Genomic DNA, 27,072 nt, shown 5'->3' with positions numbered 1-27,072 from the left:
TGAAGCCATTGTTGAAATGATCACAAACCGATTTGTAAGCCTCAGTGCAGTTCTATATAATTTCTGTGCAAGAACAGTGACATCACTAGAAAGGAACTTAGCACACCATTTTTTCATAAGCAGCTTAACATTAACACCCCAGGTGTCCATGTCGGGAAATCAATTTAAGCTTCTCCAGGATACTCCAAGAGCATGCCACAGATTTGGAGATTAGCACTATGATGGGTAGATATGATAATGACATTAACTAATGGGAGCTGGCTTAGCAGGTCACAAAAGCAGTACTAAGTGCAGTGTTAAGTGATCATTCTAAGCTCTGAAAAATATTTGACAAGGAATGTTGGGCAACCCATTTGAAAATATTCCTCAAGACAAACACTTTTGCACAGAAAGCTTTTAGAAACACTGCTGGCATAATGATATACTAGCCACACATGAGGAGGCAGGCATAGAAGTGATCCCGCCCTCTACCCCATTCTAAATTACTAGAATAAAAAGAAAGGCACCTACATTTGGTCTGTATTTCTAGCAACTGTCATCTTCCAAAGAAATCTCGTAAGTACTGATCGGGGGAAAAGTCAAATTACATGACATAATCAAAATTCTTTTCTAGTAGGCCAGCAGTGCAATGAATTATTGTAGAAACCTTTTCCTTTGGAGAGGAAAAGAGCCAGGAAGAAGTTAATATAAACCTCTACACAGAAGACTCTGCCAGGAAAATGACTTCTAGTGATATAAACACAAGGCAGATGTTCTAGAAGAAATTTAAAATTTAATTAGACATGAAGTCTTCCAGCCATTACCTGCGTGAATGCAAGATGACAGCCATAACCCAGATTTTTAAAATCATCTTTGTTACCAACTAAAAATAACGTTTCTTCCAGTCCAGTAAGATAAAAAATTATCTGTGAACTAGCACAATTTAAGCATTTTCAAAAATTAAGTTATCAAACAATTGCTTTAAATTAATGAGTGATAGTTATCTTGGGATGCCTGGGTGGATCAGTTGGTTAAGTGTCCAACTCTTGATTTTGGTTCAGGTCATAATCTCAGGGTTGTGAGATTCAGCCTTGAGTTGGGCTCCACACTGGGCATGAAGCCTGCCTAAGATTCCCTCTCTCTCTCTCTCTTTTTCCCTCCTCCTCTCCTTCTTAAAAAAAAAAAAAAAAAAAAGAACATATCTTGCTTTGACTAACTCAAAGCAACTCTTATGCTTCTTCTTTACCCTCATGGTGCAAGTTCTATTGAGCAAAGGTCAAAAGAAACTATCCTTATATTGGACTTCTTTAGTCTATAATGAGAATTGAAGCCAAATGATAATTTAAGAGTATCAAAATTATAATGACCATTAAAGCTGCTCATTTGATGTATTTGGCTATACTGGTAAACTAGATCACAACTCAAGAATATGGCAACATATTATGAGATCCGTAGAAGTTTCAACTTCAATTTTCTCATTATGCTTACAGGTCTTTCATTAATTTTCTGGTATTCTGTTTTGAATTAGACTTAAAAAATCAGGAAAAATATTTTTCCAGTTCAAGGATTGGACTTCTGTGACAATTTAAAAAATTTGTGCCAAATTCTACTAAACAACTCAATCCAATAAAAATTTCTTCAGATTATTTAAGTAACTTAAAATCCCTCTTCTAAAACAGAAACTACAGTTTCATTTAAATCTACTTCCTCCACTCTTAGTTGTATCTTTTTCCCCACCTCAATGCATGAATGCAGTATATCATTCTCGGTATGTTTTTCCGGTCATAGACATCTGTTGTTTCTGGATAAAATATCTGGAAAACAAAAGAAACAGTGTGTTTTATTATGTTCTGCTTTGCACAGTATCTTTAAATCTCCCAAATGATGCTACTTGGATTGTCTTTGCTGTATTTATTTAAATGTAGAGGAAGCCCTCCATTGTTGCTCCCTTTCGCTCTACAGGCTGACCCATTGGTGCATCTGGTCCCCTGACAGTATGCCTCCTAGTGGGCTCAGGAGATCGGGGGATTTCCAGGAGGCCACTGCCAGGAGGCTGCATCCACAAGGCTAGGTGGCAGTTTCACTCCACATGTGGCAAGCCCCGTCAGGCTGTGCTCTCTGTAGCAGGGTCATTCCTGTGACTGCCTACAGGTACCCTAGCCTGAAAAGGATGTCCAGCGTACAGTGTTTTATTATAACGTTAAATACCTAGCCTCACACTTGGGTATACAGGTATGCACACACACAACACACAATGATATTCTTTTCTGCTTGAAGGAATACATTTTACCAAATAACATCTGGAAAGTAAATGAAGCATGAAAGAAACATTACCTATAATCTCACTTCCTAGATTGTTACCATTAGCCTTTTGGTATACTTTCTTCCAGTCTTTTTTCAGTATGTGTCTCTTTTTATGTTTATGTCTGTATGTGGAAACAAAACTGTAATACCATAACCCCAGTAATACTATAGTATAGTATTATTATAGTACCATAGAAGATGACTGTTTTCCATCCCCTTCATTATTCTACTAGAACATTATTTCTAATAGATGTTTGTGATTCTTTGATCTTTTTGAATGATAATTTAAGCTAGCTCTCCAAGGCTGAACTTTTTTTTTTTTGCCCCAACTTGTCCCTATTAAATGTCACTGCAATGAACATCCCTGTATTTTCTGAACACCTGATTACTTTTTTGCATAAACACCTAAATATGTTTGAACACATTTATACTACTTTTAAACCTGAAACTAAAAGCTTGATAAGAAACAGATTTCAGAATAGGGCACCAAACCTCTCTGTTCCCAAGCACCAAAAAATGAATAATTAGGCTTGAAGCTTCTAAGAAAAAGATAAACATACTGGCATTGCTGGCTTTCAGTAGATATTTTATAGAAGTTGACATAAAAACTAAAATGATATCCTAAAATGATACTCAAGTGCAATTTTCTACTGGACATTGAAAAAAAACTGAGAGAAGAAAGCAGCAACGTTTCCTCAGCCACAACGTAGAGCCGCTGAGCGCTTAAAGAAACGTCTGCAGCCTAGGAAACTCCAAGGGTCTTTTCAATGTTCCCTCAACCCCGTTTACTGTTACAGCGTCCATCAGAAGAGGATTTCCAGTTCAGAAGAACAGGTCTACTGGGGAAGAAGAAGAACCCTACGGTTCCCCACTCCCTTTCTTTTCAACAACTTTCTATATTTCTTTATATCTCTCCATATGGAAATACGTATTTATAGAAATATTGTTTCATTTCTTTTGAAAAATCTTTATGAATAGGCCTTCTTTTAGCAGTAAGATGGGATCAATTCATAGAGTTGCCCAGAACATTTTATTCATCACCGTATCCCCAGCGTTAACATGATGCTGAGCACGGAGTAGGCACTTAATATTGGTAAGTGAAGACATTAGTAGTGGCCAAATACATCCATCAATCCAGCACACTATTGGTCTCTCATCCCTGCAATGTAATGTATCAATCACTTAAAAAAAAAAAAATCAGTGTTAAAACAGCATCTGCTACATGGATCACTTATTTGGCCTAAAATTAAGGAAAACCTGGCCCAACACACACAATTTGACAAGGTTTAAATCAAATCTATGAAACATAACAAGATTATCCTAATTTAAAGTATGTTGCCTCATACAGGAAAATCCTATTTGAATTTTTTTTCTTTCCTTATCAATCTGTTTACTACCCAGTTAGTACTTGCTAAATGATAATCTAGAAATATGAATTCTATGTTATAACTAGTGCCCAGATGGGAACAGCAATTAATGTTCTGGGCATTTTCGGAGAAGGGAAAGTAATGTGATTAAAAATGGAAGAAGAAATCAATATTGAATCAATATTGACTATTTTGAGATAAAATAAGCTGAACTAAATCAGGTATAAGCTCAAACAGATTGAAAAACAGGCCTTCATAATTTACATTAAGGGAATTTTTTGTTTTTGTTGTGGTTGTTAAATTCAAATCTGGATTAATAATACCACCATCAACAGAGGTCTTACATCAGTAGCCTCTCCCCTTGCCTTCAAGCAGGACCACTCCTACATCACTTCTTCAAAATAGCTGTACATAATAAGCAATAGAAAGGAGTGAACTATTGATACCTACGAAAACCTGATGAATCTCGAGGGCATTATGCTTACTGGAAGAAAGTCAATCTCAAAAGGTTACCTACTTTATGAGTCCACTTCTTTAACATTCTCAAAATGACAAAACCATAGAGATGGAGAACGGACTAGTGGCTGCCCGGGGACAGGGCTAGGAAAGGATGCCATGTCGAGACCTACTCCTCTGTGCTATCACCTTAACTGTGCTGGTGGTCAAATACATTCAGGGCATAAAACTGCACAGAAACAACACACACAAAAATCAATGCACATATAAGTAAGGTCTGTAGTCTTGTTAACAGTAACATAACAATGTCAATGTATTATTTTACTACAGTTACTAGATGTCACCACTGGGGGAAGCTAAATGCAGGATACACACAGATGTACTATTTTTGTAACTTCCTGTGAATCTAAAATGATTTCAAAATTAGCAGTTTAAGAAATCACTCTACAATTTCTAACAAATGTAATTACTTCCTCATTTCCTCTACTTGTCTATTTGTCTCTCAGGCTTAAGGGCACCCACTCGTTCAATTTAACAAGCTCTGAAAACTTGCTGAGTTTTGTTTGGGACAGCTATTTCAAGAGGAAGAGCTATAGTCCTCTAGCTCTTAACATTCAAAGTGATAATATGATCTATAGTAACACTTTATAAAAATACCTTTGTCATTATAATGTGCAGTGATACAATATATGGAAGTATAATACAGAATCTGAAGTAAAAAAGGAGGTGGCTATTTTAAATTAACTATCTACCAGCTAGAGCTCGTTCTGACTTGTGAACTTACACTCACTTTAACCTAGCTGCTCTCCATCCATGTACATACTTCATTCTGAGCTCCTGCCATATATTACTTTTGTACAGGCCTTTCCATATTTCTGTGTAGTCCTCACATTTGTCTGAGGCATTAAGGCCATCTGCTGCATTTCCATATCTCAGTATGCCACATCTTTTTTCATAATGAGGTGTTTACATGACCCCTTTTGGCTTCCCAGTTCAGGCTTACCTTGGGTAGACCGATAGACTCCATTGCTCTTAACCACTGGACCGTATTATCTGTGTGTCGAAAATGAAGGCCGGACTTCTAGAGTAGGGATGGGGAGTGGGGAGAAGAAGGGACCACACGAAAAGTGAGTCATTTGTAACAACTTTTTTTCATTAGCGGGATGTTTTCCAATTGTATTTCTCTTAAAATAGAGTTATTAAATCATAAAACAACTTGGAGACACAATAAAGAAGACTGGGCCATCTCAGCAACACTGTTTGTAATGGACCATTCCAGGTTCCACAGTTCACATATTTGAGGTAATTCTGAACTAGAATCTCGAAGACCGTTTAATGTCTAGCACATGCCTAAGGATGCTTATGAGACGTGCGTGCACATGTATGCACGCATACACACACACAGTGTCAAGATTTTGGCAACTATGGCTGAGAAACCTAGCAACTTCGGGAAAAACAGGATTTTTAGAAGACTAAATGCCTTTTTCCTGGTTTCTGGTTCTGCCAAAACATTTTTTTTTCTGATCATGAATAGGATTTCTGTAGAAAACCTGGAAAAGGTAGAAAAATACACAGAAAAAAAAACAAAGATGGAAACAAAAACCACCCCACAGTTCAGGGGTAATTTTAGTATCTCATCCTCCTATAACTTAATCCTAACCTTTGCCTGTGTAAAAAGTAAACCTTCCGTGGAAATGCTTTACAAGACCTCTGACTATGCATACAATGACGACAGGCTTTCTACGTCTTCAGGTCTTCTTTACAAACTTCCTCAGCTGCCATTTTTTCCTGCACAGTCTGTAACTGTGGTAACCTTTCCTGTATCTCATCCAGTTTTATCAGGTACTGAAATGTTGAGAGCCTTAACACTACCTTGTATTTGTAATTAGTTAAATGAGTAGCATAATGTGATGCATTTTTTAATTTTAATATATGTAAAAACAGTAATTACAGCATTTCATTATATAATATCCAATAGTAGAGAATCACATTCAGAAAGCCTGGCTCTTCCCATCTTCTGTGACCTTCCACAATCAAATAGTTTATGTAACAGAAAATATTTTCGTTGCTGTTAGACATACTTTATAAAGTATAAGTCAAATTAACATTAGACAAATGTTTATGCCTTTTTAATAGTGGTCAGACTGAACTCTGTGTGTCAAGCACTGTAAGTAAATTATCTCTGATTTTCAAAACACTCTGCAAGGGAATTATCATTTCCAATTTTTAGAGATGAAGAAACCTAGGCCAAAAAGATCAACTAATTTGCCTAAGGTCAAATAGGTGTTAAGTGGCTGAGCTGAGATTCAAGATGAGGTCTCTGAATCTGAAAACCGTCCTTGTGCTAACATTCCCTGGGGACAGAACACAGGACCTAATGATGGTGGATTATTCTTTAGACGAAAAACATCAGCAATTACTATGAAATCAATAGAGGGAGGAAATAGTGGGGGAGAGGGAAGGAGAGGGAAAGAGGGGCAAGGGGGAGATGGAGGGAGGGGGAGTGGGAGGGAGCCCGGAGAATCAAGAGCCAGGCCGTACTGTCTGAGGGTGACTCAGCACAAACAACTTTTACAGAATACAAACAATTATCAGACACAGCCACTCTGTGACCATGGAGGGACGAGATGGAAACAATCCACAATCACATCAAGACAGAGAAGAGGACCCTAGGCAGCACAAAGTAACTAAACGTCCTGCTGTTCCAACCAAGATGAACAACTGTTTTGATGGATGACAGTCTAGTTCCCTTCTAACGTTTCACCTCCTAGATAAAAATTACTGAAACACCACAGGGATCCTGCTTCCTGACAACTCCCCAAAGATAACTGGTCCTTGTTTCCCTAAATCCATATTAGAATCACCAGTACAAGCCCAACTCTACACTAAGCCCCTATTCTCTCCTGCTTATAGTCTCAGGGGTATTTTTTTTTTTTTTTTTGTCTTGCCACAACAAGCTTAATAAAGCTGATTTTGTTTGACCCTTGTCTGAAGGCTGGTTTCCAGGCAGTCTCTGTCTGGTGGGCTTCAACAATCCAAATCATGAAACGGACACCCTTGTCCATTTAGTGGTCTTATTAGCTAGGTAACCTCAGAAAAGTTACAATTTCTTTGAACCTTGGTTCTTCAGCCATAAAATGGGTATACAGTATGCTTCTTTGAATTGAGATGAATTGAGAATACACATAGAGCAGTTAGTTGCAAAGAGCACCTAAGAAGGCAATAAATATTAGCTATTATAATTATTATATGCTATAAGACCAGGCTTGCAACTTTTATTCACCTCAAGGTCAGAAAAAGGTTTAGCGCTTCATGTAAGAAACACTGAGAAAGGGAGGTTATCTTGGTCCTATTTCTGCAGTAAACAAAATGAGATTTCAAATCCTTCGTCCATTTTAAACATCTGAGGAATGCTGACTTCAGAATCCTACGGTGTACATATTTAAGAAAGTTCAGTACGTGATGTGCATTAACATCTTCAATTTATTTACTTCAATTAGAACAAAAATAGTCTTCTAAACATTTTTATATCTTTTTTTTAAAGATTTTATTTATTTATTTGAGAGAGAGAGAATGAGAGATAGAGAGCACATGAGAGGGGGGAGGGTCAGAGGGAGAAGCAGACTCCCTGCCGAGCAGGGAGCCTGATGTGGGACTCGATCCCGGGACTCCAGGATCATGACCTGAGCTGAAGGCAGTCGCTTAACCAACTGAGCCACCCAGGCGCCCTAAACATTTTTATACCTTAGTCCAAAATAATCTTAGTCCATGATAACCACTTTCAGCTTGTCTATTTTTTTTTCACCAGTCCTACGCATTCATACTAGACTAGGTGGCATGTCTATTGTCTTATTTAGGCAAGAGTTGTTCATGTCCATCCACCTAATTTCTTCCAGCTAGTGGACTAGAAAGTACATGCTGATTTTCTTCTGCTATTTCAGCAGCAAATAAGGTTATTCTAGCTTAAATTGAACAGATGAGGAATTATTGAAGTCTTCTCTGGATGTAACTTCTTACACAAGAGAATCAAAGCACTTTGGAACAATGAGGTAGCTTAGAAGCCAATAATTATTCTGATTTGCTTATTCTGTAGAGGAGGAAACTGACAGCAGGGTCCAAGAATTTAAGATACTTGAATTGCTTTAACTGGTTAAGCTCAGGGTCAAGCCCAGGTTGTAGGACTCCTGACTCCAAGTCCAAATAGATAATCTACTCAATTTACTGGTCACAGAGCCTCACAACCACACCTCTAAGCTTCGTAGTGCACGCACCTCCATCAGGCATTGTGCCAAGCATTTTGCATGGATGATCACATATTTTCCTCGCAATATCTCTACAAAGGTTGATACTATTATTATTATTACTACTACTACTACTACTATTATTATTATTATTCCCACTTTACAGGTGAGGAAACTGAGGCTCACAGAGGCAAAGTTAGTGAGGAAGCCAGTCTCTGAAGTATTTTGATTCTACAGCTCACACTACTAACCATTGTATATGCTCTCCCTACCTAACACTCACCTAAATAGTCAACATCTACTATAAGTCTACAGTTAGCAATGTAGTGTCTGGAAAGATACTGTTTTCTGTCCTCATCAAGCTCCAGGAACGCCCTTCTTTCTCCCTCCTCCTTCTCTTGCTCATCTTAACCCCCTTGGGAACACGCACTCATCTTTCAAGGCTTCATCATGGAAGGCTTGGCCTTTTCACCACCCCACCCCCTTTAGACCTGGCACTCTGTCCTTAGTCACAGCCCACTGTCCGCACAGCCATCTTCTCTTCATGGCCCTCCATCCATTTCTAATCCCTCTCCAGGTTGTTTTCCCTCTTGAGTCCATTTACTTCTTGTCTATACAGGCTCCTGTGACCTGTAACCCAGGCTGAGTTATACCGTGACTGGACTGCCTCCACCCTCATCCTCTAACTCATTTCCCACATAGCATCTTTGTAAAGCCATAATGCCTCTGTTTTACATTTTGGTGGCTTCCTCTGTAGTTACTTAGGATGAAGTCACATACCTTCCAACCTGGTCTCATTTTTCACTACTGTCCCTCACCATAGGCTTTTGGCCACTCTGTTTGTCCAAGCTCTTTTCTTCCTCAAGTCTCTCAAAAACAGGCTCCTTGTCTCCAGACTGTCCTCCCTACTCTCCCACCCTTAAAGCTGCACAGGAATGATTTTCTTCTCACTCTTCCTGCCTCAGAAGTAAATGTTTCCTCAGAAAAGCTCATCTGTCCATTGCTATCTGTCAGTAACACTGGCTTTAATTTCTTCCTTCATACACTCATCACAACCCACAGCTGTTTATTTACTTATAGTCTGTCTCCCCAACCCTAACTGCCATGAACTCATGTCTGCCTTGCTCACCACTCTGCCTTGAGTGCACACAACAGTGCCTGGCACATGGCCGGTGTTGATAAGCGCTGTACGGATAAACGAATTCTACCCTGTACGTACTTCTATCATAGTAAAACTTTATATTCTTTCCCTATAATTTTTTTTAAAATTCAGGGCTCTTAGAGTACTATTTATTTATTCATGAGAGACAGAGAGACAGAGAGAGAGAGAGAGAGAGAGAGAGAGAGAGACAGAGAGACAGAGGACGAGGGGGAGCACAAGCAGGGGGGGTGGCAGAGGGAGAAGCAGGCTCCCAAGGAGCAGGGAGCCCGATGCGGGACTCGATCCCAGGACCCTGGCATCATGACCTGAGCTGAAGGCAGACGCTTAACCATCTGCGCCACCCAGGTGCCCTCCCTATAATTTTATTAAAATTTATTATATTATTTATCTACCATTAGATAATGGTTGATTATCTCAAACCCAAGTAATACATAAGAAAAGAATCACCTGGGGTGATTATTAAGAGTGCAGCTTCCTGGGTCCCTGGCCAAGAGATTCTGCCTGACTCAGCAGTCTGGGGGTGGGGTGGACCCACGAGTCCACATTTTTAAACACACCCATCAAGTGGTCCTGCAGCAGGTTTTAGTATCACACTTGGAGGAAGAGTGTCAGACTCGAAGCACCCCAACTATCAAATAAGCATAGAAGAAATGGAGTCCTTTGGCTTGTTTGAAACACTGTCATTCGTTTTTTTTTTGTTTTGTTTTGTTTTGTTTGTTTGTTTTTACCCAACAGCTATTTCCCTAGCACCTACCATGGGGCTACATCCCTCACCATTCACTGAGGATAGTGCAAAGATGACACACACAGTTCCCGCTTTCAGGACAAGGCACTCTTTACAGTATACCATGGTGTGTCCAAGAGGGACAGTATCAGGAGCTAGAGCACACATGGCATGGTCACATGGTCCCAGAACAGGGACCTGGAGGGAGTGGGAGGTGGACGTGGCCAGGGAAAGGGTATTCATCATTAGAAGGTTTAAATCTAATATCGAGGACATTTTTCTGACCTTAAAATAATGAGGGTTGTACTTAAGCTGGCAGACAAAGAGGGTGAGAACAGCATTGAAAGCTCCCATCTGCTTATCTCAGAGCCATTATTGCCCAAACTGAGGCCTTTAGAGTTGGAGGACAGAGCTCTTGCCTCAGAGACACACTGCCTAACGGGCTGGTCATATTTTACGGCTTCAGTCTAAGCAGACCCTGCTGTCAGAGCCCATGCTCACTGAACTCATGGGTGCCAGACGGCATATCCAGGGGCTGGGGCTGGGCTAACCCACATTCCCTTGTGTCTCAACGTCTTTGCTGCAGTCCCATGATTTTCAGTGCTCCTTTAAAGGACCACAGGACGGGCTTTAGTCCTAAGGAACCCAAGAACAGGAAGCTAAGTCTCCTGTTCACTAACATTTGACTCTTCTCAATTTTGTAAAACGAATGAAATGGCCTTAAAATTTTATGAGTACACGGCACCTCACTAAAAACTTTCAAAGACATTAGGCATTCTCAGAGATTTAATAAAAGAGGGGGAAAAAGCTCATTTGTCCAGTGAATCAAGAGAGAGGGAGTTTCCATTGGGCCTGTACTTTTTCCCACATCACAACTGGCACCACCCCCCTCGCTCTGCTACACCTCCCTTCTCTCTGCCCTTCTGCTAGCATCATCCCTTCTTCCGCGTATCCGTCCTCCAGGACATGATGGGCGGGGGTGGCAAACACAACACTTCTGTCCCAGTATTTTGTTCAGGAATGTCATCACCTGCCTGGGCTCCACAGGTATTTCATTTTGTAACAAGAGACTGGAACTATTTCCCCTGTCTCCATCCCAAAGAGAAGCTACTATTCATTCAAACAGTAGGTTCTCTGATGCCACGAGGAAGTGGTGCCTGTTTGAGTTGCCACGAGAGGGTCCGCAGCTCAACTGGAGACACTTCTATTCAAAGGTGCATGATGTGCCAAGAAGAGAAAAGAGGTAGCCCACCCTCTCCTTGGAGGCTCACCGTCCACTGACGCTCCTGCTGGCCTGATTCTCATCTCTGGCAATGTCAAAACAAAATACCCACAGCCCCCTTTTAGGATGGGCTGGAGCCCAGCCCAACTACACTTGAACTCTGTCATCAAATCTACATGGCTGTTAGTAGAAATAGGGCTAGAGCATGGGACATGGTAATAACCGTTATAGAAGCAATGAAGAAAGAAAAATCGGGCTGCAAAATGTGGACAATTTACTTTGTATTGTGGGGATACAAATACTTTTTTTCTGTTCTTTTATGAACTAAAAAAATATTTTTCAAAGTTAAATAAAATAATTTTGCCTGACTCAATCACTGATTCAGGTAAGCCTTATGAAAAGCTAACATAATGAGCTAAGACTCTAGGGAGGAACACATGACTTAATCAACTCAAAAGTACTTTAACAAACACATTTATTCCTACCATTATCCAAGGCAGAAACTTTTGCTCAGTTATCTTTTAGACGAGAATATGAAAACAGACTCATAAATGATGTCTTAATTCCTCTTGTCTATGGTTAGCCTAAATGATTACTCAAACATTTATTCTGAATTAAATCTACATTTTAGTTTTTTAAAGATTTTATTTATTCATTTGAGAGAGAAAGAGAGAGAGAGAGAACACAAGCGAGGAGAGGGGCAGAGGGAGAGGGAGAAGCAGGCTTCCCGCTGAGCAGGGAGCCCGATGTGGGGCTCAGATCCCAGGACCCCGGGATCATGACCTCAGCCGAAGGCAGACGCTTAACAAACTGAGCCACCCAGGCGCCCCTAAATATACATATTTTTAAAGTAAATTTTGCTTATTTGTCAGGGGTCAACTGTATAATAAATTAAGGATATAAAGAATCACATTTCAGGGAAGCTTTAGAAACCCTGGCCCAAAGTAAGTGATATCTTACTCCAGAAGAGAATACCACGCACTTAAAAAGTCCCTTTTGAAGACCCTGGAGGGGTCTTTTAGGTTGGGGTCTTTTAGGTTGCTGCTCTCCTTTTCCTCCTTCATTTCTTAATGAAAAATGTCAAACACAAAGTTGATGAAATAGTATAATGCACTCCTATGTACCCATCACCTAACCTCAACAATTGTGAACTCATGGCCAGTCTCGAATCTCTCTCCATCCCCCTCCTGATCATTTTGGAGCAAATCCTAGATACGTCCCTGTATCTGTCAATACTGAGACATGCGTCTCTCAAATAATCATTTTTAAAGTCAAGACTGTTATTTATTTTGGTCTTGTTTTCTCCCCATGTGTCCTCCCAAATTAGCCATGAAATAATTAAAACAAGTTGCATGCAAAAGAATGTCTTATTTTATTTTAAACATTCAATGGAACAGAATTCCTACCTGACTATTCAATGTTATTGCTCATTTGATCACAGTGGCCCTAACTCCTTGGGGCCACAAGTTCAAGTCCCAGCTGGGTACTTTACTCCTTGATGAGAACAAGGGGAGTAATAAATTGCGTTGGGGGTGGAAAAAAAAAGAGGGGAGAAAACGCCCTCATTTTTCCATTTACCGGTGCTAATAAAAATGACTTCCATGAAGGAATAATGGAAGGGGGCTGGGAAGCCCGACAAATCAGACGTGTCTCAGCCTCAGCCCAGAAATAGAAACATTCTGCTTTTAAAACTGCTGCTGCCTCAGGAATGATTATTAGCAGGCTTCAAAGACCAAGGACACCCCGCCTCCCATTCCACAAAGTCCCTGTAGAAACACCAAGAGTAAATGCAGGGAAAGGAAAGGAAATACTGAACTTTCACTTTTAGATGGAAGCCAAAACCAATTAGATCTCAGTTACCTTATAACGCGTTTGTTCCACATCATAGATCTTTTTCTCTGATACCATTTTGGGGGCAAAGAACTTGGCTAACTTTGCAAGGTAAACCCCATTCCGGAGCCCTTCTTCCAGTTCAGTGGTTGGTGGCAATTCTTCAACTAAGCAGACTTCCATCCACCTAGAAGGATGAGAAAAAAAAACGTTCAAGTGATTCCAGTTGGGTCACTTCGTGTAGATGAAGAGACGCAGCATCTTGCTATGTGTGTTGGAGATACTAACAAACGGAGCAGGACCTGAAACATCTTTAGCTGTCTGAGATGGGAAGAGAGGACTTTCTGGGTGGGCAAGGATTCAGAATACGAGATGAAAAAGGGCGACTCAAAGCCCAGCGCCACTGAACTCACTTCCATGCCAGAGCCTGTCAACTTCATCATTGCCTGAGTCGCAGCCAATTCTCTTTTGTGCCAAAGAGGAAAATGGCCAAACCATTTTGTATGGGTGGAATTAGTCTGCTGACATTATAGAAAAAAATAATTCCAAGTTTATAAACCTGGAGTGGAGCAGAGACTTGTAGGGCTGATGCCTTAGGGAAAGCAGAGTCCAAGGTACTGTACAATCTGTAGTTGCCTCAGTCCAGAAATGACTACGGGAAAGGGTAGAAAGGTGTGGAAAAGGAACACCAAACATTCAGAATATTTTCCTCAAATAATACACATTCCATTTCCCAATACTGGGAACTTAATACAACATTCGTACTTTTGGAGGGAAAATGCAGTATTTACTGAGTTACAAAAAAATATCTCAGAAAAAGATCAGATTAAATCTTAGGACACTGTGCCAGTATTGTAGGAAAAAAAAGCACCAAGGTCATTATGTGCTCAAGGACACACAGTGGGAGGGGAGACTGGGCCAGCTCACATTTCACACCGGTGTGTCAAGAATTTGCCAGACTTATGAAGATAATGCTATTCCTATCCATTGTCAAGTAACTATTACCTACTGTAAGATCCAAGAGGCAGATGTGCAGGTGTTTAGTGAAGGAGCCCTCACCTCCCTGCCACTGATCCACAAATCAGGAACTATTAGTGTGAGTACCATCCCTCTATGGCCAGTCCCTGCCTGAGGATCATTCCCACGTCTGCAGCTGATCCTATCAGCATTTGGCACAGAAGGACACTGTTCTGCGATATTAACAACTGATCCTGATCCAAGCAGTGAACACTGCAAAAATATCCCAACTGCTTGTAGCTCTGGACGGCAGCTTTTAAAACCTCAGAGAGTCCCTAATAAACGGTATTTGCTGGCCACTTACTAGGCATCGTAAAATGTGGAATATATGAGAAAAATAGAAACATAAGCCCTGCCTTCAAAGAGCATTAGATATAATTGAAAACGCAATGAGATTCAAGGAAAAACCACAGAACCACACAAGAAAGGTTATTATTCCCAATGCTACACGGTAGTGCTTAAGAATAAGGCTGGGAATAAAGGAGGGTAACTGGGTGATCACTGAACTTAATCAGAGAAAGCACTGAAAAGGTGATGGGACCTGGATTTGGCCTAGAAAAACGGAGTATTTGCAAAGGCAGAGAAGCACCAGAAACTGGGGAGCAAGACAGACTAAAGGCATAGAGGAAACACGGGCTAACTCATGGAAAAAACCCAGAGAAGACTTTGGGCTTCTGGGGTTCAGGGGGAGAAAGGAAATGAAGCTGAGTATATAAAGTTGGGCTCAGCAGGGCCTAGCACCAGAGCAGTGCTGTTATCTGTTGCCACAGGAAGCGGGGAGCTCCTGGCAGCCTCGCAGTGAAGGAGTGACACGCTGACAGTGGTAATTAAGAGAAAATTAATCTTGTATGATGGATGCCCCGAGACAAAGCGCTCTTTCAGGCCTTTTCCATTGTGAGGAACAGAGGGGCTGAATTAGATAGAAGCAATGGGAAGGAGGGAAACCAGGAGACACGCTGAGGAAGCAAGAACAGGACTTGGGGACAGCTTAGAAAAGGAGGTCAGAGGAAAGGAAAACACTGCCGGCCAGGGCGAGGGGTCTGGTGTGGAGAGAGCTCTCTGCACGGGGATCCAGCCCCGTGCTAACTGTGTGCCCCCAAGTATGTACCGGAATCTCTTGGGGGCCTGTTTTCTCCTCTGCTAAAGGGGTAGAGAATTAGAAGGATGGAATGATCATGTTTTTCCCAGACCTAAGATCCCAGGGGGAACTGTGAAACTGGGAGAATAAGGAAATGGTAAAACGAGATGAAGAACTTGGCTTTCACATATCACATACAAGGTGTATAAGGGGTATTTGGTTTATAGGAGCCTTGCTTCAAATTACTGAAGTAAGAGTACGTAGGCTTGAGAGATTCCTTAAAAATTAAGAAATCAATAATAATGTTGCTTTTTAAATAAAAATCTGGCCAAGTTAAAATCCACTGTACTGGGCCAGTTTTCTAATCTACATAAACTACAAGTCACAGCATTATGCGAATTCATTTTAAAACACAATCTGCTTTTGAATAATTAGCTTGACAATTTAAGAAATTGTTTTTCACACAATATATAACTGCTTTATAACAATCCCATGACTGGAGAGTATGTGTGAGGGGTGGGTGAGAGGTAAATTGACAACTGGCATGGAGGGGGTTAAATTGACAATACAGAACAAAGGGCAGGAAGCTAAAACAAAAAGTGAAATATGGTATTTTTTAGACTTGGGCTTGTTAACAAAAAGATAATTATACTTTTTTCTGTCTATATTAGAATATATGTGCAGTTAGCTTCAAACACTATGGATACCAAAAAGTTAGGTTAGCCACAGCCTATTTAAAATACAGCCACTGCTAATACTTACGACATTATGAACTACTTGAGGCAAAGGCCATCTCTTCTTCAAGTTTATAATTAATCCCTTTGTGCCTGGCAATGTGTTTATACATTGTAGGTACCCCATAAATTGTTATTTAATGACAGATTCTGAGTGCATAAGAAAAACTTTTGCAAGCATCACAGTTGCATCATAAAATCTTCAGGACACTGCCAAAGATATGTCAGTGTAGCATTTTTGCAACATTAAGCGTCAATGGGGATATCTCCTTTTGCTTCCTTGAACGTTAAATGATGAAGCTATTATTATCAATGATAGCTCATATTAAAGCACTATTTTGTGCTAGAACCTGTATTTAATACTTCATGGGGATTATCATCTAATCCTCAAGATCGCCTCATAAAGAAGAGGTGCTATTAAGATCACCATTTTTAGCTGATAACCTGAGGCTCAGTAAAGCCCCATGCCACACAACTGGGAACTGAAAGACCTCAGAAAGGTGCCAGGGCCTCTGTTCCTCTCATTTTAACTTTGAACTTCTCACGATTCACCTGGGCTACTTCCAGAGTAGGAGTAAGAGTTCCATGGTTTGGAGACATATGTGCCACCATTATCTCAGTATAGGGTCAGACCAGAGTACAGGGACTGTCAAAATTGAGTAAATTTCCTGGGGTTTCAATTATCCTCTAGAATTCCCTCTTTGTCACCTGTCTTGAAATGATGAATGGTAAATGGCATAGGCTGCCTCCTATGGGCGCTGTTTCAAGCAGGGATTCAAGCAGGGAATGTTTCAAGCAGAGTATGAAAAACTTAGAGCCTCTCTAAGGGGAGTCACCTCCTAGAGAATGCCCGTAAGCCTAGACAAGATCTCAAAGAGCCTTTAAAATATACTACTTGGAAACTCCTCGTAATTATTAGTCAGTGGATGATGAACAAAAATTGAGAGCAAGACTATTCTTCTGGGACAGGTGGTAAACTCTGACCAAAAAATCAGACAGACTGGCTACTTAACCTTGTTCTAAAGGTATTAAAATACCTCACAACGAAGCACAAACTATAATGCGCAAACGTCTAAACTAGGACACAGTCATGTGGGTTGAGAATCCTTTCAATCTACCTTTCAAAAGTATAAGGAAAGAACCTGGAGCAGAGATACCAAATGCTAGGAGACACCCCAGAAGCTAGGAGACAGCTAGGAGTGGCTGCTGGCCAGGGTCGACATTTCCCATTCCCGTGGTATCTGTGTGGGGCCACGTGGCTGGGTTTTGACTGCAGACTAGGAGAGGAAATGATGTGCATTGCCCCTAGGCGTGCCTCAGGGAAGTCTCCCAGAGATGAGCTCCCCCGACTGTCTCCTCTGCTGTCTGCTGGCAGGATACTAAAGCTCAAGGCAAGGGAGGAGGCGCCTGGCTGTCTCAGTCAGTAGAGCACGCAGACTCTCGATCTTGGGGCTGTGAGTTCAATCCCCACACCGGGTGTGGAGCCTACTTAACATAAACAAAGAAATAAAAGAAAAAGAAAATCTTAAAAAATAAAATAAAATAAAGCTCATGGCAGCTTTGAAAGAGAAAGTAGAAGCACTCCCATCAGCCCGGGTCCCTAAATAACTGTGGTAAAGAAGCCGCTGTGCCTCCTTATCCTTGTCTGACATTATTGAACTTTACACAGCAAGAATTACACTCCTATTGTCAGCCTCAACTCAGTGGCTTATCTGTTACAGAAGCCAGTGTTTTCCAGCCAAACCAATACCAATTCCTTAGCATGATGTCTATGGCCTACTGGGGTCAAATTTCCTCTAATGATCACAATGGCGAGACAACTGGCCTGATGTTCGGGAAGTCTGTCTCTGCCATGGTAGCTGGATGGCCTGGAACAGGTCATTTAAAAGTCTAAACTAAATTTTAACCCTGAGTCTAAAATTATAATGGAATTCAGTATGATAGCATAATTATGTAATATGATTTTGTTTTATTAACCGTTTCATTGACAAATAATCCATATGCCATACACTCACCCATTTAAGATGTACAATGCAATGATTTTTAAACATTTATGGGGTTGTGAAATCATCACCATTATCAATTTTGGAACATTTACCATACTGTTTCCAAGGTTCATCTATGGTGTAGGATGTATCAGTACTGCATTCTCTTTTGTTGCTGAGTAATATTCCGCAGTATGGCTATATCACACTATCAGTTTATTGACATCTGGGTTTTTCCCACATTTTGGCTCTTAGGACCAATGCTACTAACTTGTATACTAACATTAGTGTACAAGGTTTCAGATGGACATAGGCTCTCATTTCTCTTGGGTATATACCTAGAAGTGGAATTGCTGGGTTGTAAAGCAACTCTGTGGTCAGTCTTTTTAGGAACTTCCAGATTGTTTCCCAGGGCAGCAGTAACATTTTACATTCCTACCAGGAATGTAAGAGAATTCTAATTTCTCCACATTCTTGCCCACAATTAGCTGTCTTTTTGATTACAGCCATCCTAGTAGATTCAAAGTGGTACCTCATTCTGGTTATTTTCATTTCCTGGATGGCTAATGATATTGAAAATCTTATCTGCTTATTGACCATGTGTATATCTTTGTTAGATATTCACTGTCTATTCAAATCCATTGCCCATATTTTACTTGGGTTGTCTTTTTATAATGGAGTTATATGAGTTCTTTATATATTTGGTGCAGAAGTCCTTTATCAGATAAATGATTTGAATATCTCTCTTCACTCCGTGTGTTGTCTTTTCATTTTCTTGATGTTGTCCTTTGAAGAACAAAAACGTTTTAATTTCGATGAGGTCCCATTTATTCTTCCATTGCCTGTACTTCTGGTGTTAAATACAAGAAATCGATGCTTAACTGAAGGTCACAAATATTTCTTCTAAGAGCTTTACAGTTTTAACTTTTACATTCAGGCTTTTGATCCATTTTCAGTTATTTCTTATAAATTTTGAGAATAAATGGTCCAAATTCATTCTTTTGCATGTGCACTTACCGTTGTCCCACCACCATTTGTTAAAAAGACAATACTTTCCCCCACTAAATTGGTGTCCTTATAAAAAAAAAAAATCAATTGACTGCAAATGTACAAAGTTATTTCTAGACTCCTATTTTATTGATCTATATATGGATGATTTACATATGGATAGGGCATACAGTATATACACACAAAATGAAGTTATAAAGACCTCATGTCATCAAGAGCCTGTCTTCAAAAAAATCAACCTAAAAACCCTCAGAAATGAAAACCAGAATTGGTCTGTTTTCCCTTCTCTCTGTAGGGAAAGTTCGGATCACTCACTGGGCACAGAGGATTGAGAAGTAAAAGGAATTTTCCTTTTTTTTTTTTTTTTCATTTAAGCAGCCTCTCCTCATCTATTTTTATTTTTATTTTCTAGGTTAAGGCGAAAAAGAGAAATAACTAATGTCATTTTGTCTTGCAAGAGACCCAAAAAACAAAATTAAAAAACCCTTATAAAAACCATGAGACAAATGATCCATTCTACTGTGTTACTTCGTGCCTTGCGGAACATATGAAAGTTGTTTCACCAAGGCATTTGCTATCTGAATTGTTATTCAGGAAATCGCCAACTATAAATCTTGGTCTCTATCATACAGCACTGTATGGAAGAAATATCCTGAAACTACAACTGCCGGCCAAAAAACAGAAAGTATGTGTTTTTTTTCCCTGTACAAACATTATTTTACCGCAATGTTCTGTTTCGTGAACTTTCAAGTATTGTAAGTCAATTTGTCTCCCTAAATGTTTTGAAAATCAGTTTAGGACGTATTATTTAAAAGAGTAAAAACAAAGACCAGATATTTTTATACATGTAGTGTAACTGGTCACCTTTTGCGCCAGTAAGAAGTAAAATGTCAGGAGGACTGGGTTGAGTTTTCATGGTCAACCTTTCTCATTCACTGGAGGCTGATGCAAAATGGTGACCACAATTCCATCAGCCTTAATAGCTCAGGGGAACAGGGATGCAGGGAATCACATACTGCAAAACTAAGGCGGGTCCATCCTATTCTCATACAATACTCAATTAGTTCACTGTAAGTAAGTGACATGAAATGTTTTTTTAAAAAAAGCACTAATTATTTTCTTTAAAACACAGACATGCAATACCATGAGAAGAATCAATAGATAACTCCACGATCTAACTGGAATGCATCCGACTTTGGTGGATGTATTTCTTACTCTCCTCTTTAGGAGGGAGATGATACAGCAGAATCTGTTGAGTTTGGCAAGCATTTCCCCCACTGTGTTCTACAGAATGCCGGCCCCAGGAGATGCTAATAGTGTCCTTGGAGGGAAAGGGGGACCAAGTAAATTAAAAAAAACACTACGTTCTATATCCTGTCTTGAAGATTCCTAAGTGGCAGTGGCATGCTGAAAGCTCAGAGAATTCCTAAAGTAGGAAACCAAGTTTAATTTCCTTTAACCTAATGTTTCCCCAAAGTTTTGGGCCACAAAACCCCTTTTTCCTAGAACACTTAGCAACATTTCATATAATGAAATAGCAGGCAACTAATAGACACAGTACAATTTACTGACTAAAACCATGGCAATAGTTCCAGCCCTACACCAGTGACTCTTCTTTAAAACAAGGATATTTAAAAGTATCTGTCCTTGGTGGTGGTGGTGGTGGGAGGGGCTACCGCAAGGAGTTATTTAGCATACATTACAATGTTTGGCACCGTGCCCAGCACTCAGTTTTAGAACTCAGCTAACATTAGCCACAATTATTAGATGGCCTCAAGTTTGAATATGGCCTGTTCCCTTACCAGATGTAGAATCTTGAGAGATTTAATCCAATTACTGTTTTTGAGAATCTACTACTTTCCAGACACTGTTCCAAGCGGTGGATCAGGCAAAGCCCCTCAGCTTACAGATCAGAGTCTCACGTTATCAATGATGTTAGGAAGCCAAGGGTCCCAAGCTGCTTTGCGGATTAAATTGAACAGCACCAGGACAGCGCTGGGCAGAGAGCTGGCCCTCAGAAGTCATGCGTACGGTTCCCTTCTCTTTAAACATTTTTTTTTTTTTTTGAGAGAGAGAATCTTTGCGGGCGAGTTACTTCTTAGAGAAGGATACTGAATGAATGGTACTATCCTTCCCTGTGTTCCCTTAGGCATGGGATAAGAAAGAGAAATAAGCAGACCGGCCTGAGACAATGATGGATATAAGAAAGCCTGCAAACTTTGGAGCCCAATTTCTAACAGGTTGGATTAATTTTGGAAGAATTTGAAAAAAATGGTAAATTATCTCACAGAATACAGTTGCTCACATACATGCTCTATTGATGATTCTTGACTCCAGGCCCAAATCAGACTTTACTGTACTTCTATTTAGGCTTGGCCCAGTGAAACACCTACCTGGATGTACGGATGGTACAACATGCTTGCACACATGGCTGGCTTGGCATATACAAATACACAAACACAAAAAAGACATTTACGTGTTCTAAAATTTCTAGGTAGGCAGACACTCCATAAAGCAAAGAGCCTATAAGGTTAAAAAAAAATGCAACCCAAAACATGTACTTGTTTTTAATGTGGGGATTAAAGACATACATATATGTGAGGGGCATCTGGGTAGCTCAGTTGGTTAAGCATTTGCCTTTGGTTCAGATCATGATCCCAGGACCCTGGGATCGAGACCCATGTCCCTGCTAAGCAGGGAGCCTGCTTCTCCTTCTCCCTCTGCCCCTCCCCCCTGCTCGTGAGCTCCCTCGCTCTCTCCTCTGTGCTCACTCTGTCAACTAAATAAATAAAATATATATAAAAAAGACATACATATAGTTGAGAACAAGTGTTGGGGACCTTAGAGCCTCTGGGATCCAGAGACCAGGGTAAGAATGAGAGGGGCCACAAGTCATACCTTCTTGGAATCTTCCAATGTGTTTTGCCCTCTGCTGGTGTCCAGTATACATGCCTGCATGTTCTTAGATACACAATCTTCTCCCCAGTATGTTCAAACAGTTATGGTCTACTAGTACAAACTTTTTCAAAAGCAATCTGATGATACGATAGTAAACAATTATTGTGTACCTGTTAAATTCTGGGCACGGTGCTTCATAGAGTTTCATTTACTCTTCTTGTAACCCAGTGAGTTATCATCTTTAAAAACACGTGGAGCCACGGGGCGCCTGGGTGGCTCAGTCGTTAAGCGTCTGCCTTCGGCTCAGGTCATGGTCCCAGGGTCCTGGGATCGAGCCCCGCATCGGGCTCCCTGCTCGGCGGGAAGCCTGCTTCTCCCTCTCCCACTCCCCCTGCTTGTGTTCCTGCTCTTGCTATTTCGCTCTCTGTCAAATAAATAAATAAAATCTTAAAAAAAAAAAATGTGGAGCCAGGAAAAAAAAAGAATAAAAAAAAAAAAAAGGAAAAAGAAGCCACGAGGAGTCGGATACCAAGGAAGATGAAATATAGTGTCCAAGATTGTATATAAGTGGGAAAAACAAAGTACGAATTCAAAGATCACTCTGAAGTTTGTACATTAACCACCACACTATATGTTTCTTGAAAGAATACATGAAGAAACTTGAAATATAATCCAGATGTTTTACTTTGTGAATACAATTTAATCAATACAGCTATGGTCCAGGATTTCTGTTCAACACAAAATCTGCAAATAACCTACGTGTCTAACAAAATCATGTTCTGACCACTGTTTACAATGATATATAGCCACTCGAGATACTTTCAAAAAATATTTAAGAAACTGGAAAAATAGGGCTCCACACTGGGTGAGAAGCCTACTTAAAGAAAAGAAAAGAAAATGGAAAAATACTGGTGGTAAATTTAGGAGAAAAGGACAGAATGCAATATTATAAAATTCATAATTCTATTTCTAAAATGACATATATTTAAATAAGTGCACATGGACTGGAAAATATACTGCAAAATATTAACGGTGATTTTTCTTGTGTAATCACATAACTGGCAGACTTTTCATCTTTTCATGTATCATTTTTTTCTCCTATGTACGACTTCATAAAGAGAAAATAATGAAATAAAGCATATTCTCAAGTTCCTGTCTCTTTTGCATATACAAAAACAAGAGCTGGTTTGCTGACTAACCAGACCACTTGAGCCAAAATAGTCTTGTGGTAGCAAACACTAAAATACTGACAAAAGCTGGAATAATGGGAGTAGAGGGGAACATGGTGGTTTGTGATGTAATCTAGTTTGTGATGGAGGATGGAAGCAGGAGAAGACTAAAAGAAAACATTCTGAGCTTTTTTTTTTTTTTTAAATACAAGCATATTGATTGACACATCTAATACAACTGCCTCTGAAGGAAAACATTAAGTGCATGTCTCTTTCCATGTACCTCCAACCGCGTCAACAATCTGGCTTCAAGGCTTGGAAAGTAAAGCAAGATGCATCATTAATGAATATAACAAATGAGACAATAACAAATCAAGGGCACAGCTTGGATGAGCCTTGCTGCTTATAGTAAAACACGAGAGGAAACCGAGAAACTGAAGAAGGAATCGTTAAGCAGAAAGGCGGAACTTGAAGATGTGGAAAGTTCTCAGGTTTTCAACCTTGCAAAAAATAAGAAAGTGTGTTCTGGAGGGAACACCCAGGGTACGGCTGGATCATCAGTGCATGAGAGTGCCCCTCATTCATCCCATCAGTCAGGAATGCACACAGATGGCGCGATACCAGCAGAGACACTGCGCACTTGGACCATGACAAGAGATAAGGCAAAGATGAAGACAGGCTGTCAAACCTCTGGGATTTTATGGATGGGACAACAGAATTACCTGGCTACGAACAAGATAAGGGAAGAATGAGCCTGAAGATGATTCAGAGATGGATGGGCTGCCCTCCCACCCTAGGCCCAGCCTCTGTATGTTCCTTGGTTTCAGTGGGCCATGCTGCTGCCCCAGGGGGCCTGGAAGGCAGGGCCACCACCTTGATGGCCTGAAGGACAGAGTATCAAGCAGATGATTCTTGAGCCTTAAAATTTAGTGTAACTTGCCCTGCTTGTTTTGACTTGTTTGGGACCCATGGGCCGTTTCTTCTTTCCAATTTCTCCCTTCTAGAATGTGAGGGCCTGTGCTTGTCCCCCCACTGTATTTTAGAAGCACGTAACTTGCCTGGTCTCACAGGTTTATGGCTGGAAAGGAATTTTTGCCTCGGAATGAATCTTACCTCTAGTCTCACCCACACTTGATTTAGATGGTATTTAGGTGAGATCTGGGACTTAGAGTTGACACTAGAATAGTTAAGATTTGAGGGCCGTTGGGATATGGACAAATGCATATTGTATATGAGAAGAACATGAGTTTGGGGGCGTCTAGAGGGTGGAGTCTTATGGCAGAACTGTGTCCCCTCCAAATTCATATGCAGATATCCTAAGGCCTAGTAGCTCAGAATGTGACTATATTTGGAGAAAGAGGAGAGTAAGTTAAAATGAGGCCATGAGGGCCGTCCCTAATTCAGAATGACTGTGTCCTTACGAGAGCAGATTAGCACAGATAGATACCAGGGCTATGTACACACAGAGGGAAGACAATGTGAGAACACAGCAAGAAGGTGGTCGTCTACAAGTCAAAGAGAGAGGCCTCAGGAGAAACCAAACATGCTGACACCTTGATCTTGAAGTTCTAGCCTCCAGAAATTTGAGAAAATAAATTTGTGTTAAGTCACTCATTCTATGCTTTTTTGTTATGGTAGCCCAAGCAAATACACTAGCGAGAACCCCAAACCCCATCATCCTCTAAAACCCCTTACTCACTTCCATTTCCCTTCACTGCATTTATTACTAGCTGGCAGATTATATCATATTTGTCTGACTGACACCTGCTTTAAATGTAAACTCCGTAAGAGCAAGGTCCTTGTACCTGAGAGGCATAGAGCACAATAGTTAAAAGCACAAACTCCAGAGCCAACCGCCTGAGATTGAACCCAAACTCTGCCATCTATCTGTCCCGTAGCTTGGTTAAGTCCCTTAACCTGTGTGTCTCAGTTTCCTAATTTGTAACACGGGCTAACAGTATTACTGCTTCAGGGAGCTGTCAGTTAACAGAAGAAGAGCATGAGAACAGCGCCTAGCATGTAGTAGGTCCCTTTAGTGGTAGCTACCCATGGCTTTTATTGTTCACTGCTATCTCCCCAGACCACCCTCTGCACAACTGCCAACAAAACCCACTGACTACATCTGTCCTTTAGCGCTATTTGTTTAGCCGTCCCCTGCCACACATTTTCTCCTAAGGCAGCAATTATGCTAGCCTTCTACCATGTCAAACATGCCTTTTCCTCTCGCCAGTCTGTGGCAGCCCCTTAGCTAACCCAACCCCACACCACACACGCACGCATGCACACACACACACACACACACACACACACAAGCTATTACCTTACACGAGTTACAGATTTAAACAGTATTTAGTAGAGGCTATACAAATATTTATACATGTGTGTGAGAGCCAGGTTTGCACTCTAAGGGGGCTCTCAGGAGACTGGCAATGCCATTCTCAAAGGATTGCAACGCAAGGCTTAGCACGCTACTCAGCACTTAGCAGGCACTTGGCCCTTCTATGAATGTATTTTCACACTAACCTGATGAAATCAGTATTACTCCCCCCCCTCTTTTTTTAAGATTTTATTTATTCATTTGAGACACAGAGATACAGAGAGAAAGAGAGAGCACAAGCAGGGGGAGAGGCAGAGGGAGAGGGAGAAGCAGGCTCCCCGCTGAGCCAGGAGCCCGATCCAAGGACCCTGGGATCATGACCTGAGCTGAAGGCAGACGCTTAACCATCTGAGCCACCCAGGTGCCCCAGTATTATTTCCCTTTGATAGAGAGGGAAAGAGGCTCAGAGAGTTAAGTACTACTTTGCTCACAGAAGCCCGTAAACAGACTTCAGTCCAGCTTGTCACCTCCACAGTACACATGTCTTCCACACTGCACCGGCTCTGACAGATCATTTATGATGAATGGGCTCAACAGGGCTCACACTCACTTCCTGGCCATGTTCGCTTCATAAGCAGAAACTCACAGTGAAGCCTTCTTTGAAACTAAAATAAGCCAGTTTAGATCCTCACAGACTGGTTTTCCCAAAGTGAGATGTGCCTGTGCTTTAGTACAAGATGGAGAGAATATCTTCTTTGGGACTGGCTGAAGAGACTTTCAGTTTCAGAGGTATCTGTGGGGTTACAGCTCAGAGCTGGGCTTTGAGTTCCCCAAAAATCCCGCTTCAAACTTAGTTCTACAACTCATTAGTCATGTTACCTTGGCAGGTAACCATCAACCTGGACCAAAACTCCCTCTTCCAGGAATTTGGGTACAACACCAGTGACCTCACAGAGATGTCATGAGAACTAAAACAGATACCCTATGTGGAGTCACCCAGGAAAGAAAGGACCTGCCATGCAATAGGTGTTCAAGAAATAGTTGTTCATAAAAAGGAAGAAAAAGGAGGTAGGCAGGTGAGCATTAGTTTCAAGTATGATGTTCCAAAGGATCCATCAGATTCCGCATGTTCTCCAAGGAGGGTCTCTCCTGTGCATCTGAGCAGTCTGGCCACACTGACCTGTACATGGAAGGTCCCAAGTCCTCTGGAGGGAGACTACTGGAGCATAGGACACCTTGCGGGAAAACCAGCAAATCAAAGTGCCGTGGAAAAGTGAACTAAAATATTGGATTCTGCCTAGTTGGCTTCTCAGAATTTGCCACAGGTGAGATGAGGCTGTAATGTTCATGTACAGTGCAAAACACCTTCCATTTGGCAAGGCAACCATGAGCTGGGGAAAAGAGAACATCAAGTACTAGGCAGGAGCAGTTTCCTGGCAAATCAACACTCATCTGAGGCTTCCGCATAAATTTTGGCCTCAATAACAACTGAAGGCTTGATGAAGCAGATTCTCCTTCCTGGTTTTGTCTGCATTGTGCACATGACCTAACCACAAAATAATCACTGTTCTTGCACTTTTC

General features: G+C 40.9%; 1 protein-coding gene across 6 annotated transcripts in view; it reads right to left on the bottom strand.

Moving 5' to 3' along the window:
- IQGAP2 (IQ motif containing GTPase activating protein 2) overlaps positions 1-27,072 on the bottom strand; it is a 289,377-nt gene that overhangs the window by 134,593 nt on the left and 127,712 nt on the right. For 4 of the 6 annotated variants that reach the window (XM_027604836.2, XM_027604841.2, XM_027604837.2 and 1 more), the window contains 3 exons: positions 13,316-13,472; positions 5,110-5,187; positions 1,717-1,793 (listed from right to left, as the gene is read on the bottom strand). In XM_027604836.2, the coding sequence (XP_027460637.1) occupies positions 1,717-1,793; positions 5,110-5,187; positions 13,316-13,472 (312 nt within the window). Of the gene's footprint in view, positions 1-1,716; positions 1,794-5,109; positions 5,188-13,315; positions 13,473-13,573; positions 13,667-27,072 lie in introns of those variants that run through there. The other 2 variants (XM_027604839.2, XM_027604840.2) reach the window with 2 other exon arrangements.

The sequence above is a fragment of the Zalophus californianus genome, chromosome 5, assembly GCF_009762305.2.
Source record: "Zalophus californianus isolate mZalCal1 chromosome 5, mZalCal1.pri.v2, whole genome shotgun sequence".
Classification (NCBI taxonomy): Eukaryota; Metazoa; Chordata; class Mammalia; order Carnivora; family Otariidae; genus Zalophus; species Zalophus californianus.
Note: the sequence above shows the minus strand (reverse complement) of the source record. Positions and strands in the feature narration are given on the sequence as shown.